The 12,954-nt window shown below is 38.5% G+C and overlaps 1 protein-coding gene across 13 annotated transcripts in view; it reads right to left on the bottom strand.

Annotated features, from left to right (window-relative positions):
- Positions 1–12,954, bottom strand: part of ADAMTSL3 (ADAMTS like 3) — a 376,400-nt gene that overhangs the window by 224,153 nt on the left and 139,293 nt on the right. For all 13 annotated transcript variants that reach the window (XR_015149981.1, XR_015149982.1, XR_015149986.1 and 10 more), the window contains exon 5: positions 2,708–2,753. Coding sequence is in view for 4 of the 13 variants with exons in the window: in XM_086364278.1 (XP_086220404.1) it covers positions 2,708–2,753 (46 nt within the window). In the remaining 9 variants the exon portion in view is untranslated. The remainder of the gene's footprint in view (positions 1–2,707; positions 2,754–12,954) is intronic.

Here is a 12,954-nt window from a genome sequence, read left to right as displayed (position 1 = left end):
ATAATCACTTCTGAAAAGGAGCAGATCTTCTACAGATCATCAACCCTGCAGCTAGGGCTGCCTTTATCCATGTGGTCTGCAGCAGGGCTTGAGTGTCATGGCTGCAGATTGGCACATGGAGAGGGAGGGGTACCCTGAATACTACTGATATGAGAGATCTGCCACAGGGTGCCCTTCTTCCCTGTAAAGAATGTTGTTGGAAACTCTGCATTTGTAATGGCAAGTGCAGAAATTAATGTCCTATTCTAATTAAATCTCTCTAACAACCCTCGTAGGACTCCAACTCTAAGAAACAGAAGAGGGTGACATTTACATGGCTGTCCTCTCCACTAGCTCCCACCTCCTAAGCATCTCCTTCTTACCAGCCTAGAGGTGGTGAAGATTTCTGCAGATTCCTCTGAGGGGGGGCATCAGTTAGAGACCAAGGTACTCTCAAGACCCTCAGAGCCTCAAAGGCATCAGACCTTCACTCAAACCAAAGTTTGAGTTTGACCATTGCAACCAATATGCACCAATATTAGAGATTACGTTTTATCTCTATGTTGTATGGCCCAATAATCCTAGACCTTTATCACCTTTATCTCTTGTGCTGAAAAGAGCAGTCTTTTGGAATTAGCTAGAACAGAGTCTCTCACACACACACACCCTAGAATGAAATCTCAGAATGAAATATCTTGATCTGGGCATTTAAAATGAATCCCCCAGATAGCTTCAGAGAGTACTGCTTGACAGTACTGTTGTGAAATTTATTCTGAAATGACTGCAAGGAATTTGCCATACCACTTTGTCTGAGAAGACAAGCTGTTCCATGGTGTTCATCAGAATAATGCACCTTCCCCAAAGATGGTCAAAACATAATCCCTAGGACCTGTGATTAGGCTACCTTATATGGCAAAAGGGGCTTTGCCCAAAGCATCCTTTGACTACGGTTAAGGACCCTGAGGTGGGGAGATTATCCTAGATTATCTGGGTATGTGAAACTTGTTCAGTTGTCATCAAAGGCCAATGTGACTACATAAAAATGGACAGAGAGATGTAGTGTTGCTGGCTTTGAAGATGGAAAAGGGGTCCACAAGCCAAGGAATGAGGGCAGCCTCTAGAAGTTGGAAAAGACAAAGAAAATAGATCCTTCCCTGGAGACTCCAGAAGGAATGCAGACCTGCCAACACATATTAATTTTAGCCCAATAAGATAAATTTGTGTTGCTGTAAGCAAGTGTGTTGTAATGCATTACAGCAGCAATTAAAAAATATAATGTACCCAGGCAAAAGGCAGATCTAAAAGTCGTGTGTGTAAGTCCCCCAGGCTGCTCATGCATCCACATGCTAGACTCTGCTTATATGTAAATTCCAGCCTGTGTCTATGCTCAGGTCAACTTATCTCCCTCCTTCATCCCCTCCTGGATTCCAGCTCACTTAATTGTGTACCTAAGCACACGTGTGTTGCTCGATTCTCCAAGCTCAGTTTGTCTTAAGGACACACGAAACCTATTTGCTTTGTCTCCCAAAATCCCTTTTAGGACATAGTGGACACAAATATATCTACCTGAGGGCTGGGTGTCATTGTATTTTGAGTGCCCTAAAAATTTGTTGCTGTCATTCAGTCGCTAAGTCATGTCTCACTCTCTGCGACCCCATGGATTGTAGCACACCAGTCTCCTCTGTCCTTCAATATCTCCTGGAGTTTGCTTAAACTCATGTCCATTGAGTCAGTGATGCTGTCCAACCATCTCATCCTCTGCCCAATAAGTAAGTATTTTTCCCACCCATGTTTGAGAGAGAAACATTTCTGCTTCGTCACTTATTAAAACAGACTGAAAACATGGCTTGCGTTCCACAGACAAAAGGTCTTGCTAACACTGTGTGTTTTCCACTCCCCAAGTCCAGAGCTGCCCATGGAAGAGAAGTTCTAGTCAGTAGAACAGAAATGCTTACTCAGGACTGCAGTCTCACACTGGCCCATGACAGAGGATGAGGAGAGAGGACAGTTCCCCAGTAAGTGAAATATTTAGAATAAACGGATTTAGATCTCCAGGGTTTCAGAATTTCCTTTGAACTCCTGTCATTTCAATTTGGGTATAAAATAGGATTTGTGTTTTCTGACATTTATTTTGCATTGCACATTTGTGTTGGAATTTTGTTTTTTGTTCATTTTGATCACTGTAGGATGAGAGTAAGGTTTATAAACCCTTCCCAGGTGTGATTTTCTTGAGTCATGACCTTCAGTACTCCTTATTACATTTTGCAGGGGGCAGAACAGGTGTTTTGGAGCATGAGAAACAGCACTAGAGAAGTTCAAGTCTGTACTCTTCCCACATGGTCTCTGGAAAACAATTTCACCTCCCTCAACCCTAGGCTCCTCATTTGAAAAAACTAACCACACCTCATATGCCAGCATCTCAGAGATGGTTGTGAGGGTTAGGTGAAATCCCACACATAGAGCACTTTGAACTTGGAAGGCATTTATAAGTATTATGTATTGTTTCTATGAAATCAGAAATTATTAAATGCTTACCAAATAAGACCATAAAGTGACCTAAAACAGGTAGTATAAATGGAAGGTATGAGATACACAAAACCTGTCATCAATTAAATATTCAAATTTTCCACAAAGAGTACCAAGAGGCCATTAGCTTTACAATACATAATATTATTACTTAAGACATGAACATATTTTATGGGATTATATATTTTTATGACAAACTTACATGATTGCTGCATGTCTTGTATCGAATATTCTGCCCTTCACAATTCCTGCAGGGGAAAAGAAAATATGGACTTCATGGAAGTTGCAAGCAGGGGGAAAAACAAAGGAAAACCAAGGCACTTGTAAAACTTTTATTCATGAACACTGACTCAAAGATTCAAAGTTTAAATTCTAAGAAATAACTTTTAGGAATCAGGAGGCCAAAAAGTCTCATAGAATTGTCACAATAGTGAATTCTTTAGCTGAATTCATGTAATAGTATTACTTACGCACAGTTTTAACCCTAGGGTTCGTATAACCACTGAAATTAATAGTATTATAGTATTGTGTATAGTGTGTGTGTGTATAATGTGTGCATATATGTTTTTTTTCCCCTATGAAAAGAAAGGAAAGGTACTGGCAGAAGCATTTTGTGTAGCACCCCTCTGTGGATGAATTTCTCTTCTGTACTTGCTGAGGTCGCCAAGTTAACTGGGCCCTCTATAACCTCCCTCTCTAATCAAAACAACCATCTCACATATATGTGAAATCTAAAATATGACACAAATGAACATATCTATGAAATAGAAACTGACTCACAGACAAGGAGAATGGACTTAATGTTTGCCAAGGTAGGGCAGTTGGGAAGAGTGGACTGGGAGCTTGGGATTAGCAGATGTGAACTAGTATATATAGGATGGATAAAGAACAAGGTCAGACTATACAGCACAGGGAATTATATTCAATATCTATGATAAACCATATGGAAAAGAATATAAAAAAGAATTAAATATGCATAACTGAGTCACCATGCTGAAGGGCAGAAGTTACATTGTAAATCAACTATACCTCAATAAAGTTTAGAAAGCAAAAAATTTTTTAAAGCATAATTCCTAAAAAACAAAAAATTTCCTAATGCATTGAACAGGTATATTTAATCATATTTTCATATGTTACTACATTCACATTAACTGTTAAAATAGTCTAAAGAAATATAACTGTCTGTGCCAGGAATTAGCTTGTGGCAATGCTTATATTTTACTTCAGCCACTGGTCTTACTAAACAAACACTACAAAATAGTGTTGGGGCAACTTTTTAGACTACCGATACTGTAGGGTCTGAAGTCATATCCCCGTATACATATAGGTTTGAGAATCCAGGATGACCACCACACACACTCCCCCTCCCCCTTCCAGCCACTTGCTCTGGGACCCTGCACTCATCTTTCAGGCAGACTTTCCTTCTGGACGTCTGGAATTCCATCTGGCAGGTCCTCTCCTCAGTGTAGGGCTTGCTGCTCTATATTTTCTATATACATTAACTCCTTAAGATAACTCACCTGTAAACTTTTCCAACTTTTCCATGGAATTATGTGTTTACCCTCTATGTTTCCTTGGTCCATTCAATGGCAAATATGGAGCCAGAAATGCTAAACACAGGCTTAACTCACAATCTTGAATTAAAAGTCAACTGTCACTATGTCATTTGTTTTAGAATAATCTGGGAAGAATAGAACTGCTACAAATTGAATCCAAAGAGATGATTTTTTTTTTCTTTGCTGATGTGATTTAAATATGAGCCTATATGAAATGGCTGAACCAGTCTATGTCAGCAATATATAACTCACTGCATACCCTTTCTGATGATTCTATTTTTATCAACTATAAAAAGAATAAGTGAAAACTAATAATGTGCCAAGAAGTATAAAGGAGGAAAATATATCATTAAAAAAATCCCATCATCAAGACCTTTACCCTTAATATTTTAGCATTTCATCTTCCAGTGTTTCTGCCATAATTTATTTACAGATTCATTTATAGCCAATTCAACTGTGTATTCAGTTTAATTTAATATTATAACCATATTCCTATTTTATTAATAATTCCCTGGAAAAATTGTTTAATGACTACATAGTAAACCATTATAAATACATTACTTGTCTTGTAGTTTTGCATTTGAATTTTTTAAAATTGTGGTAAAATACACATCACATAAAATTTACAATCCTAACCAATTTTAAATATACTATGCAAGACTGTAAGTATATTCACACTGTTGTACAGACACTGGGCTTCCCTGATGGCTCAGACAGTAAAGAAGCTGCCTGCAATGTAGGAGACCCGGGTTCCATCCCTGGGTGGGGAAGATCCCTTGGAGTAGGAAACGGCAACTCATGCAAGTATTCTTGTCCATGGAGAATCCCATGGACAGAGGACCCTGGCGGGCTACAGTACATGAGATCACAGAGAGTCAGGCATGACTGAGCAACTAACACACACACAACACACACACACATTAACTTTTGTAGGCACTTGCGCCGTCTCTTGTTTTTCCCAAAATAGCCAAGACATGGAAGCAACCTAAATGTTCATTGACAAATAAATGGATAAAGAAGAAAAAAATACATAAATAAAATAAAATTTATGTATAGTAAAATTCACTTTTGGGGAGGGTTCACAATTCCATGAGATTTAACAGATCCATACAGTTGTGTAAGCACTGCCACAATCAACATGTGGAACAGATCCTTCATCCCATAAATGCCCTCAGGTTGTCCGCCTGTAGCCAACTTCTCTCCACCCTCAGCTCCTGGCAGCCACTGACTTGTTTTCTGCCCCCATTAACTTTACCTTATCCTGTTAATGGAAACACACAGTATATAGTCTTTTGACTATATCCATCTATGTTGATGTGTGTACCCGTACTTCACTCCTTAACTGCTGAACAGTATTCCATTGTGTGTATCACACAATTTACCTATTCACCAGCTGGATATTTGAGTTGTTTCCAGCTTTTAGCAATTATAAACACAAATGCTGTAAACATTCACACACAAGTTTTGTGTGAACACAAGTTCAGTTCTCTTGGGTAAATACTCATAAGCAAGATTGCTGAGTCTCCTTATTTTATATAATAATTTTCTGTTAAATATTTTTATGCTTCCATTTTTGTTCAAATTTAGGATACATATCTAGAAATGGGTAACAAATACCAGTTGTTTCATCTTATGACTCTTTCATGCATGCATTTTTAACTCTTGTTGGCTAAGTATTATTTGACTTGGTTGTTTCTTCAAGAAGGGTAAATGTCTCTCACATTACTGAACTTTGTATTTCACAAAGGAAATGTAATGCTGCAAGATCTATTACTTTTTTCATGATCCTTTCCCCTTAAAACTGTAGACATGCTTTATTGACCTTTGACATTTAGACTTGCAGAAGACAAGTCTGAGTTTTATTCTATTGTACATGTATTTTATTTTTTTGTGGAAGCATATAGTGTTTTGTTTCATTAGCATTTTAAGCAAAAACTACAGTTCAGTTCAGTTCAGTTCAGTCGCTCAGTCATGTCCGACTCTTTGTGACCCCATGAATCGCAGCACACCAGGCCTCCCTGTCCAACACCAACTCCCAGAGTTGACTCAGACTCACATCCATCGAGTCAGTGATGCCATCCAGCCATCTCATCCTCTGTCGTCCCCTTCTCCTCCTGCCCCCTATCCCTCCCAGCATCAGAGTCTTTTCCAATGAGTCAACTCTTCGCATGAGGTGGCCAAAGTACTGGAGTTTCAGCTTTAGCATCATTTCTTCCAAAGAACACCCAGGGCTGATCTCCTTTAGAATGGACCAGTTGGATCTCCTTGCAGTCCAAGGGACTCTCAAGAGTCTTCTCCAACACCACAGTTCAAAAGCATCAATTCTTCAGTGCTCAGCCTTCTTCACAGTCCAACTCTCACATCCATACATGACCACTGGAAAAACCACAGCCTTGACTAGATGGACCTACCTATTAATAGTCATGTGCTTATTTTCATCTATTTTGACTAAAAATGTTTGGCCTTTTTGACTGGAATATTCAAGGTCTTTATTTTCAGTGTTGTATATTATTCTCAGAATATAATTTTGATTACTCTCTTGTTCCAAGAATATTTGTAATTCTTAAGTGCTGTGCAGCTTGTGGGATCTCAGTTCCCCGAGCAGGGATTGAACCTGGGCCACAGCAGTGAACATGAAAGACTGGAATCCTAACCACAAGGTCACCAGGGAACAACTCTGATACACTTTTTCTTTCTTTGCAATCCTTCATGAACTCACCCTTCTCCATCTACATCTCAAACCATCCTCACCTTACTTTCTGTTTCAACTGCAGCTTGTATCCTAGTCTCTTCATATCTATTTTCTGGAAGATGCAATCCCTAATGGGAGTTAGAAAACATACAGGAGAAAGACATTTTGGAGTGAAATGAAGAGCACTACAGCTGCCTCCAAAAGCATTACCTAAATGATAGTTACATTTCTGAACTGAAATACAGACCAGGTACCCAATTTTCATTTGGCTACCTCTATTTTTTTTTGGTCTTAATTTATTATATTTAAATATGTATACATGTGTACATTCCCTTACACATTTTGAAGACGAACGTTATAAAACTAAACCCATAGCATTAGAGTTACAGACTTCATACTGGTTGAGAATTACCAAGCTAAGATCAAAAGAGCAGAATTCAATAATGATAAGATTCAGTTGTCCTAGAGGTGTATGCTGGTTTTAGAAAAGGCAGAGGAACCAGAGATCAAATTGCCAACATCTGCTGGATCATCAAAAAAGCAAGAGAGTTCCAGAAAAACATCTATTTCTGCTTTATTGACTATGCCAAAGCCTTTGACTCTGTGGATCACAAGAAACTGTGGAAAATTCTGAAAGAGATGGGAATACCAGACCACCTGACCTGCCTCTTGAGAAACCTGTATGCAGGTCAGGAAGCAACAGTTAGAACTGGACATGGAACAACAGACTGGGTTCAAATTGGGAAAGGAGTACGTCAAGGCTGTTTATTGTCACCCTGCTTATTTAACTTATATGCAGAGTACATCATGAGAAATGCTGGGCTAGATGAAGCACAAGTTGGAATCAAGATTGCCAGAAGAAATATCAATAACCTCAGATATGCAGATGACACCACCCTTATGGCAGAAAGTGAAGAAGAACTAAAGAGCCTCTTGATGAAAGTAAAAGAGGAGAGTAAAAAGTCTGCTTAAAGCTCAACATTCAGAAAACTAAGATCATGGCATCCAGTCCCATCACTTTATGGCAAATAGATGGGGAAACAGTGGAAACAGTCGCTGATTTTATTTTGGGGGGCTCCAAAATCACTGCAGATGGTGATTGCAGCCATTAAATTAAAAGACGCTTACTCCTTGAAAGAAAAGTTATGACCAACTTAGACAGCATATTAAAAAGCAGAGACATTACTTTATCAACAAAGATCTGTCTAGTAAAGGCTATGGTTTTTCCAGTAGTCACGTGTGAATGTGAGAGCTGGACTATAAAGAAAGCTGAGCGCTGAAGAATTGATGCTTTTGAACTGTGGTGTTGGAGAAGACTCTTGAGAGTCCCTTGGACTGCAAGGAGATCCAACCAGTCCATCCTTTAGGAGATCAGTCCTGGGTGTTCATTGGAAGGACTGATGTTGAAGCTGAAACTCCAGTATTTTGGCCACCTGATGTGAAGAGCTGACTCATTTGAAAAGAGCCTGATGTCGGGAAAGATTGATCGCAGGAGGAGAAGGGGACGGCAGAGGGTGAGATGGTTAGATGGCATCACTGACTCAACAGACATGAGTTTGGGTAGACTCTGGGAGTTGGTGATGGACAGGAAGGCCTGGTGTGCTGCGGTTCATGGGGTCACAAAGAGTCAGACACAACTGAGCGACTGAACTGAACTGAACTGAAGTATATGGAGGCAACAAATCAAACTAACTCAGCCTTTTGCTGAGTGGCACTCCTAAGAGTTATAATGTCTGTTCCAATTTTCAAACAATGAATTAGGTTATATTTTATCAGTTATACATTCATTCATTTAATCAAAACTATTTCAGTACAATATATGTATTAGGCATAGGGCTGAGTACTGGTGATACAGAAATGAATGCAAATTGTTATTGAGCTAAAAAGTAAAGATACAGCTCTAAATTGATGTGATGAGTTTAATAATAAGTTATACATGGGACCTATAGACAAGAATCCAGGTATATAGTTCTCTTGACTGTTCACTGAGAACATCTTTCTATATTATCACAACAGGTTGATCCAGTCTTAGTATTTTCTAACACTGTATATTTCCATCTTTGTGACTCATCAAAGGTATAAATTAAAATTTATTAAACTCCCAACCAGGATACATTAAATTTTAAACATTCCAGAAGCACCAAACTAGGGGTCTGGCAGGGAAAATTTATGAGGGTGGAGAACTCTCTTTCTTGGTCAAAAGGATACAGCTCCATTCTTCTGGGAAACAACAGCCAGGCCAGTGGACAAGGTCATCTACTTACATGACTCATTTCATTGTGTTTATTATGTGTGGATAAAGGGAGAAACTAAATTATAGAAAAAAGTGAAAGGGTAATTTGAACTACTCGTTTTTTTTGGAAAGGCCCCAACTGAGGAAAGAGCTAACAGATTAGGGAGTTCAGGTCAGTCACTCAGTTGTGTCTGACTCTTTACAACCCCATGAAGTGCAGCACGCCAGGCCTCCCTGTCCATCACCAACTCCCAGAGTCTACCCAAACTCATGTCCATTGAGTCAGTGATGCCATCTAAATCTCATCCTCTGTCGTCCCCTTCTCCTCCTGCCTTCAATCTTTCCCAACATCAGGCTCTTTTCAAATGAGTCAGCTCTTCACATCAGGTGGCCAAAGTATTGGAGTTTCAGTTTCAACATCAGTCCTTCCAATGAACACCCAGGACTGATCTCCTAAAGGATGGACTGGTTGGATCTCCTTGCAGTCCAAGGGACTCTCAAGAGTCTTCTCCAACACCACAGCTCAAAAGCATCAATTCTTCAGCGCTCAGCTTTCTTTGTAGTCCAGCTCTCACATCCACACGTGACTACTGGAAAAACCATAGCCTTAACTAGATGGACTTTTGTTGACAAAGTATTATCTCTGCTTTTTAATATGCTGTCTAGGTTGGTCATAACTTTCCTTCTAAGGAGTAAGCGTCTTTTAATTTAATGGCTGCAATCACCATCTGCAGCGATTTTGGAGCCCCCCAAAATAAAGTCTGACACTGTTTCCACTGTTTCCCCATCTATTTGCCATGAAGTGATGGGACCAGATGTCATGATCTTAGTTTTCTGAACATTGAGCTTTAAGCCAACATTTTCACTCTCCTCTTTCACTTTCATCAAGAGGCTCTTTAGTTCTTCACTTTCTGCCATAAGGGTGGTGTCATCTGCATATCTGAGGTTATTGATATTTCTTCTGGCAATCTTGATTCCAGCTTGTGCTTCATCCAGCCCAGCATTTCTCATGATGTACTCTGCATATAAGTTAAATAAGCAGGATGACAATATACAGCTTTGACGTACTCCTTTTCCTATTTGAAACCAGTCTGTTGTTCCATGTCCAGTTCTAACTGTTGCTTCCTGACCTGAATACAGGTTTCTCAAGAGGCAGGTCAGGTGGTCTGGTATGCCCATCTCTTTCAGAATTTCCCATACACTCACAGTTTATTTAGATCAGTTTCTTGTGATCCACACAAAGGCTTTGGTATAGTCAATAAAGCAGAAAAAGATGTTCTTCTGGAACTCTCTTGCTTTTTCAATGATCCAGTAGATGTTAGCAATTTGATCTCTGGTTCCTCTGCCTTTTCTAAAACCAGCTTGAACATCTGGAAGTTCATGGTTCACGTATTGCTGAAGCCTGGCTTGGAGAATTTTGAGTATTACTTTACTAGCGTGTGAGATGAGTGCAATTGTGCGGTAGGTTGAGCATTCTTTGGCATTGCCTTTCTTTGGGATTGGAATGAAAACTGACCTTTTCCAGTCCTGTGGCCACTGCTGAGTTTTCCAAATTTGCTGGCATATTGAGTGTAGCACTTTCACAGTATCATCTTTTAGGATTTGAAACAGCTCAACTAGAATTCCATCACCTCCACTAGCTTTTTTCGTAGTCATGCTTCCTAAGGCCCACTTGACTTTACATTCAAGAATGTCTGGCTCTAGGTGAGTGATCATACCGTCATGATTATCTGGGTCATGAAGATCTTTTTTGTGTAGTTCTTCTGTGTATTCTTGCCACCTCTTAATATCTTCTGCTTGTGTTAGGTCCATACCATTTCTGTCTTTTATTGTGCCCATCTTTGCATGAAATGTTCCCTTGGTATCTCTAATTTTCTTGAAGAGATCTCTACTCTTTCCCATTCTGTTGTTTTCCTCTATTTCTTTGCATTGATGGCTGAGGAAGGCTTTCTTATCTCTCCTTGCTATTCTTTGGAATTCTGCATTCAAATGGGTATATATCTTTCCTTTTCTCCTTTGCTTTTCGCTTCTCTTCTTTTCACAACTATTTGTAAAGTGATAACCAAAATCTTCTTGTATCATGCTGACTTATAACCCAAGAATGCTTTTAATTCTAATTTCAAAATTAGGGAGGGAAATTATAAACCATGGTTTAAGATTGTATTTGAATTGATTTTAATACGGGAACAGAAAAACTGTGGAAACTTACAAAGAGTGACATTTTTTTTTTAAGTGTATTAGAACTTCAGAAATAATTTTTCAGATGCATTTTTAGTAATTGTTTCATTTTAGTGATTTAAATGAAAAACAAAACTAAATTTGAAAAACTTAACACTGAAAGGAAAGCACTTATTTGCTGGTGGCAGCTATGGTTATATCTCATAACTACTGGTTATGACCATATGGTTCGGGTCTATACCCCAATGCCATCTGCTATATCCTAATTGTGAGGCACTAACTGGAATCTTGAATGTTGGGCCTGAAAATCTAAACCTAAAATGTAAGTGTATCTCTACTAAAAATCCCACTACAACTGCAGCAAAGTGATATGAAAAAAGAGCATTTTATTTCATGAATTCTCAAAATATAAAGTACCATTTTAGACACATTCCTTCTCCAGTGACTTTTTATGGTGAACCTATCATGTACTAGGATGTGGATATAAGGATACAGGAAGGTTATCTTTTGGTTCCCATAATAAGTCAGTAGTAAAGGTTTTTAAACTCAAGCATCTGGTGGACATTTTTCACATCCTACTTCACTTTGTCCAACTGAACACACAGTGAACCCACACTGACTGGCCTCTATCGATGTGGCATGCTTTGGTTACAATTTAGCATGAAAATGAATGGCTACTTTATGAAGAGGAATAAAGTAAAATCCAAGTTATTTTAAAGCTAAGGACACTGAAGTTCTAATTCCCCAAGCAGGAACCTGCCAGCTTATTCTGGAAATAATTCTTTTGGCTCAAAGCAGCTGAGCTGCAGAAATATGACTTCCAAGTTTTTAATTTCATTCTAATTATTATTTGTAAGAGCTAATGGTTATCAGGAGTATATAAAAATTCAAGAACATCATTTCACAATTATGTATTTTCTATCCATTACAACATTCATAACACCCTGAAACTGAAGATTTTTGAAGCCATAAATTTTATGAATATATAAAAAACATATGTTGATTCCACATGAGGATACAGTAAAAACATTAATAAAATTTCCCTGGAGTTTATAGCACTATAATTTATTGCGTTCATTTGCTGATATATTGACTCAAATACTAGTGTCTTAAAAACTAACAAGCATGTGTTTTGAAGAATAGAAATATATTAATTTTTTAAAACAGTAGTTAACTTAAACCTGTCTTTCCCATGGTTGGCACTTGACTAGAATATCAAATTGCAAATTTCTGCAAGCAAAAGAGACATTCTGGCTGGCATATGGTCCACAGTGCAAAAGAACTATGTGTATTTAAATGTAATCAAATTCTGAAATAACTTTATCCACAAAGAAATACATAAGCAAAATAGCCACGCTCATGTCCTTTCCTAAATCATGAATTTAAAGGACACTGACAAAAAGAGAAGGCACTGAAATGCTTTCTAAAACTTTGGGATAGCTTTCTGTTGGTTTTTATGTAACCACCTCTGCATACCTCTTCCAAGAAAAGTTGACCACAAAAGCTCAATATTTATGAAGATTTAATGAGTCTCTAAGGCTGTTCAAGGATAAGGAGACCTGATAAGCTTTCCAGGGGAAGTAGATTTCTTTCTTAATAATCTCAGCGTACTTCCAAAATTACAGTGAAACGTCTCAATATGGGAGTGGGTACATAAGGTTTGGGGCTGCCTAAAAGGTGCGGAGCAGGAATGACAGAATTATTCATGACCCTGCTGCCTTTCCTCTGAAATAATCTAATTTCATTTTTATGGGAAGAAATAATGTTACTGCCCCTGTTTTTTTATCAGA

The sequence above is a fragment of the Bos grunniens genome, chromosome 21 (genome assembly GCF_055505025.1).
Source record: "Bos grunniens cultivar Pamir isolate PY7600 chromosome 21, Bosgru_T2T1.0, whole genome shotgun sequence".
Lineage (NCBI taxonomy): Eukaryota > Metazoa > Chordata > Mammalia > Artiodactyla > Bovidae > Bos > Bos grunniens.
This window is presented reverse-complemented; position numbering and strand designations above follow the sequence as displayed.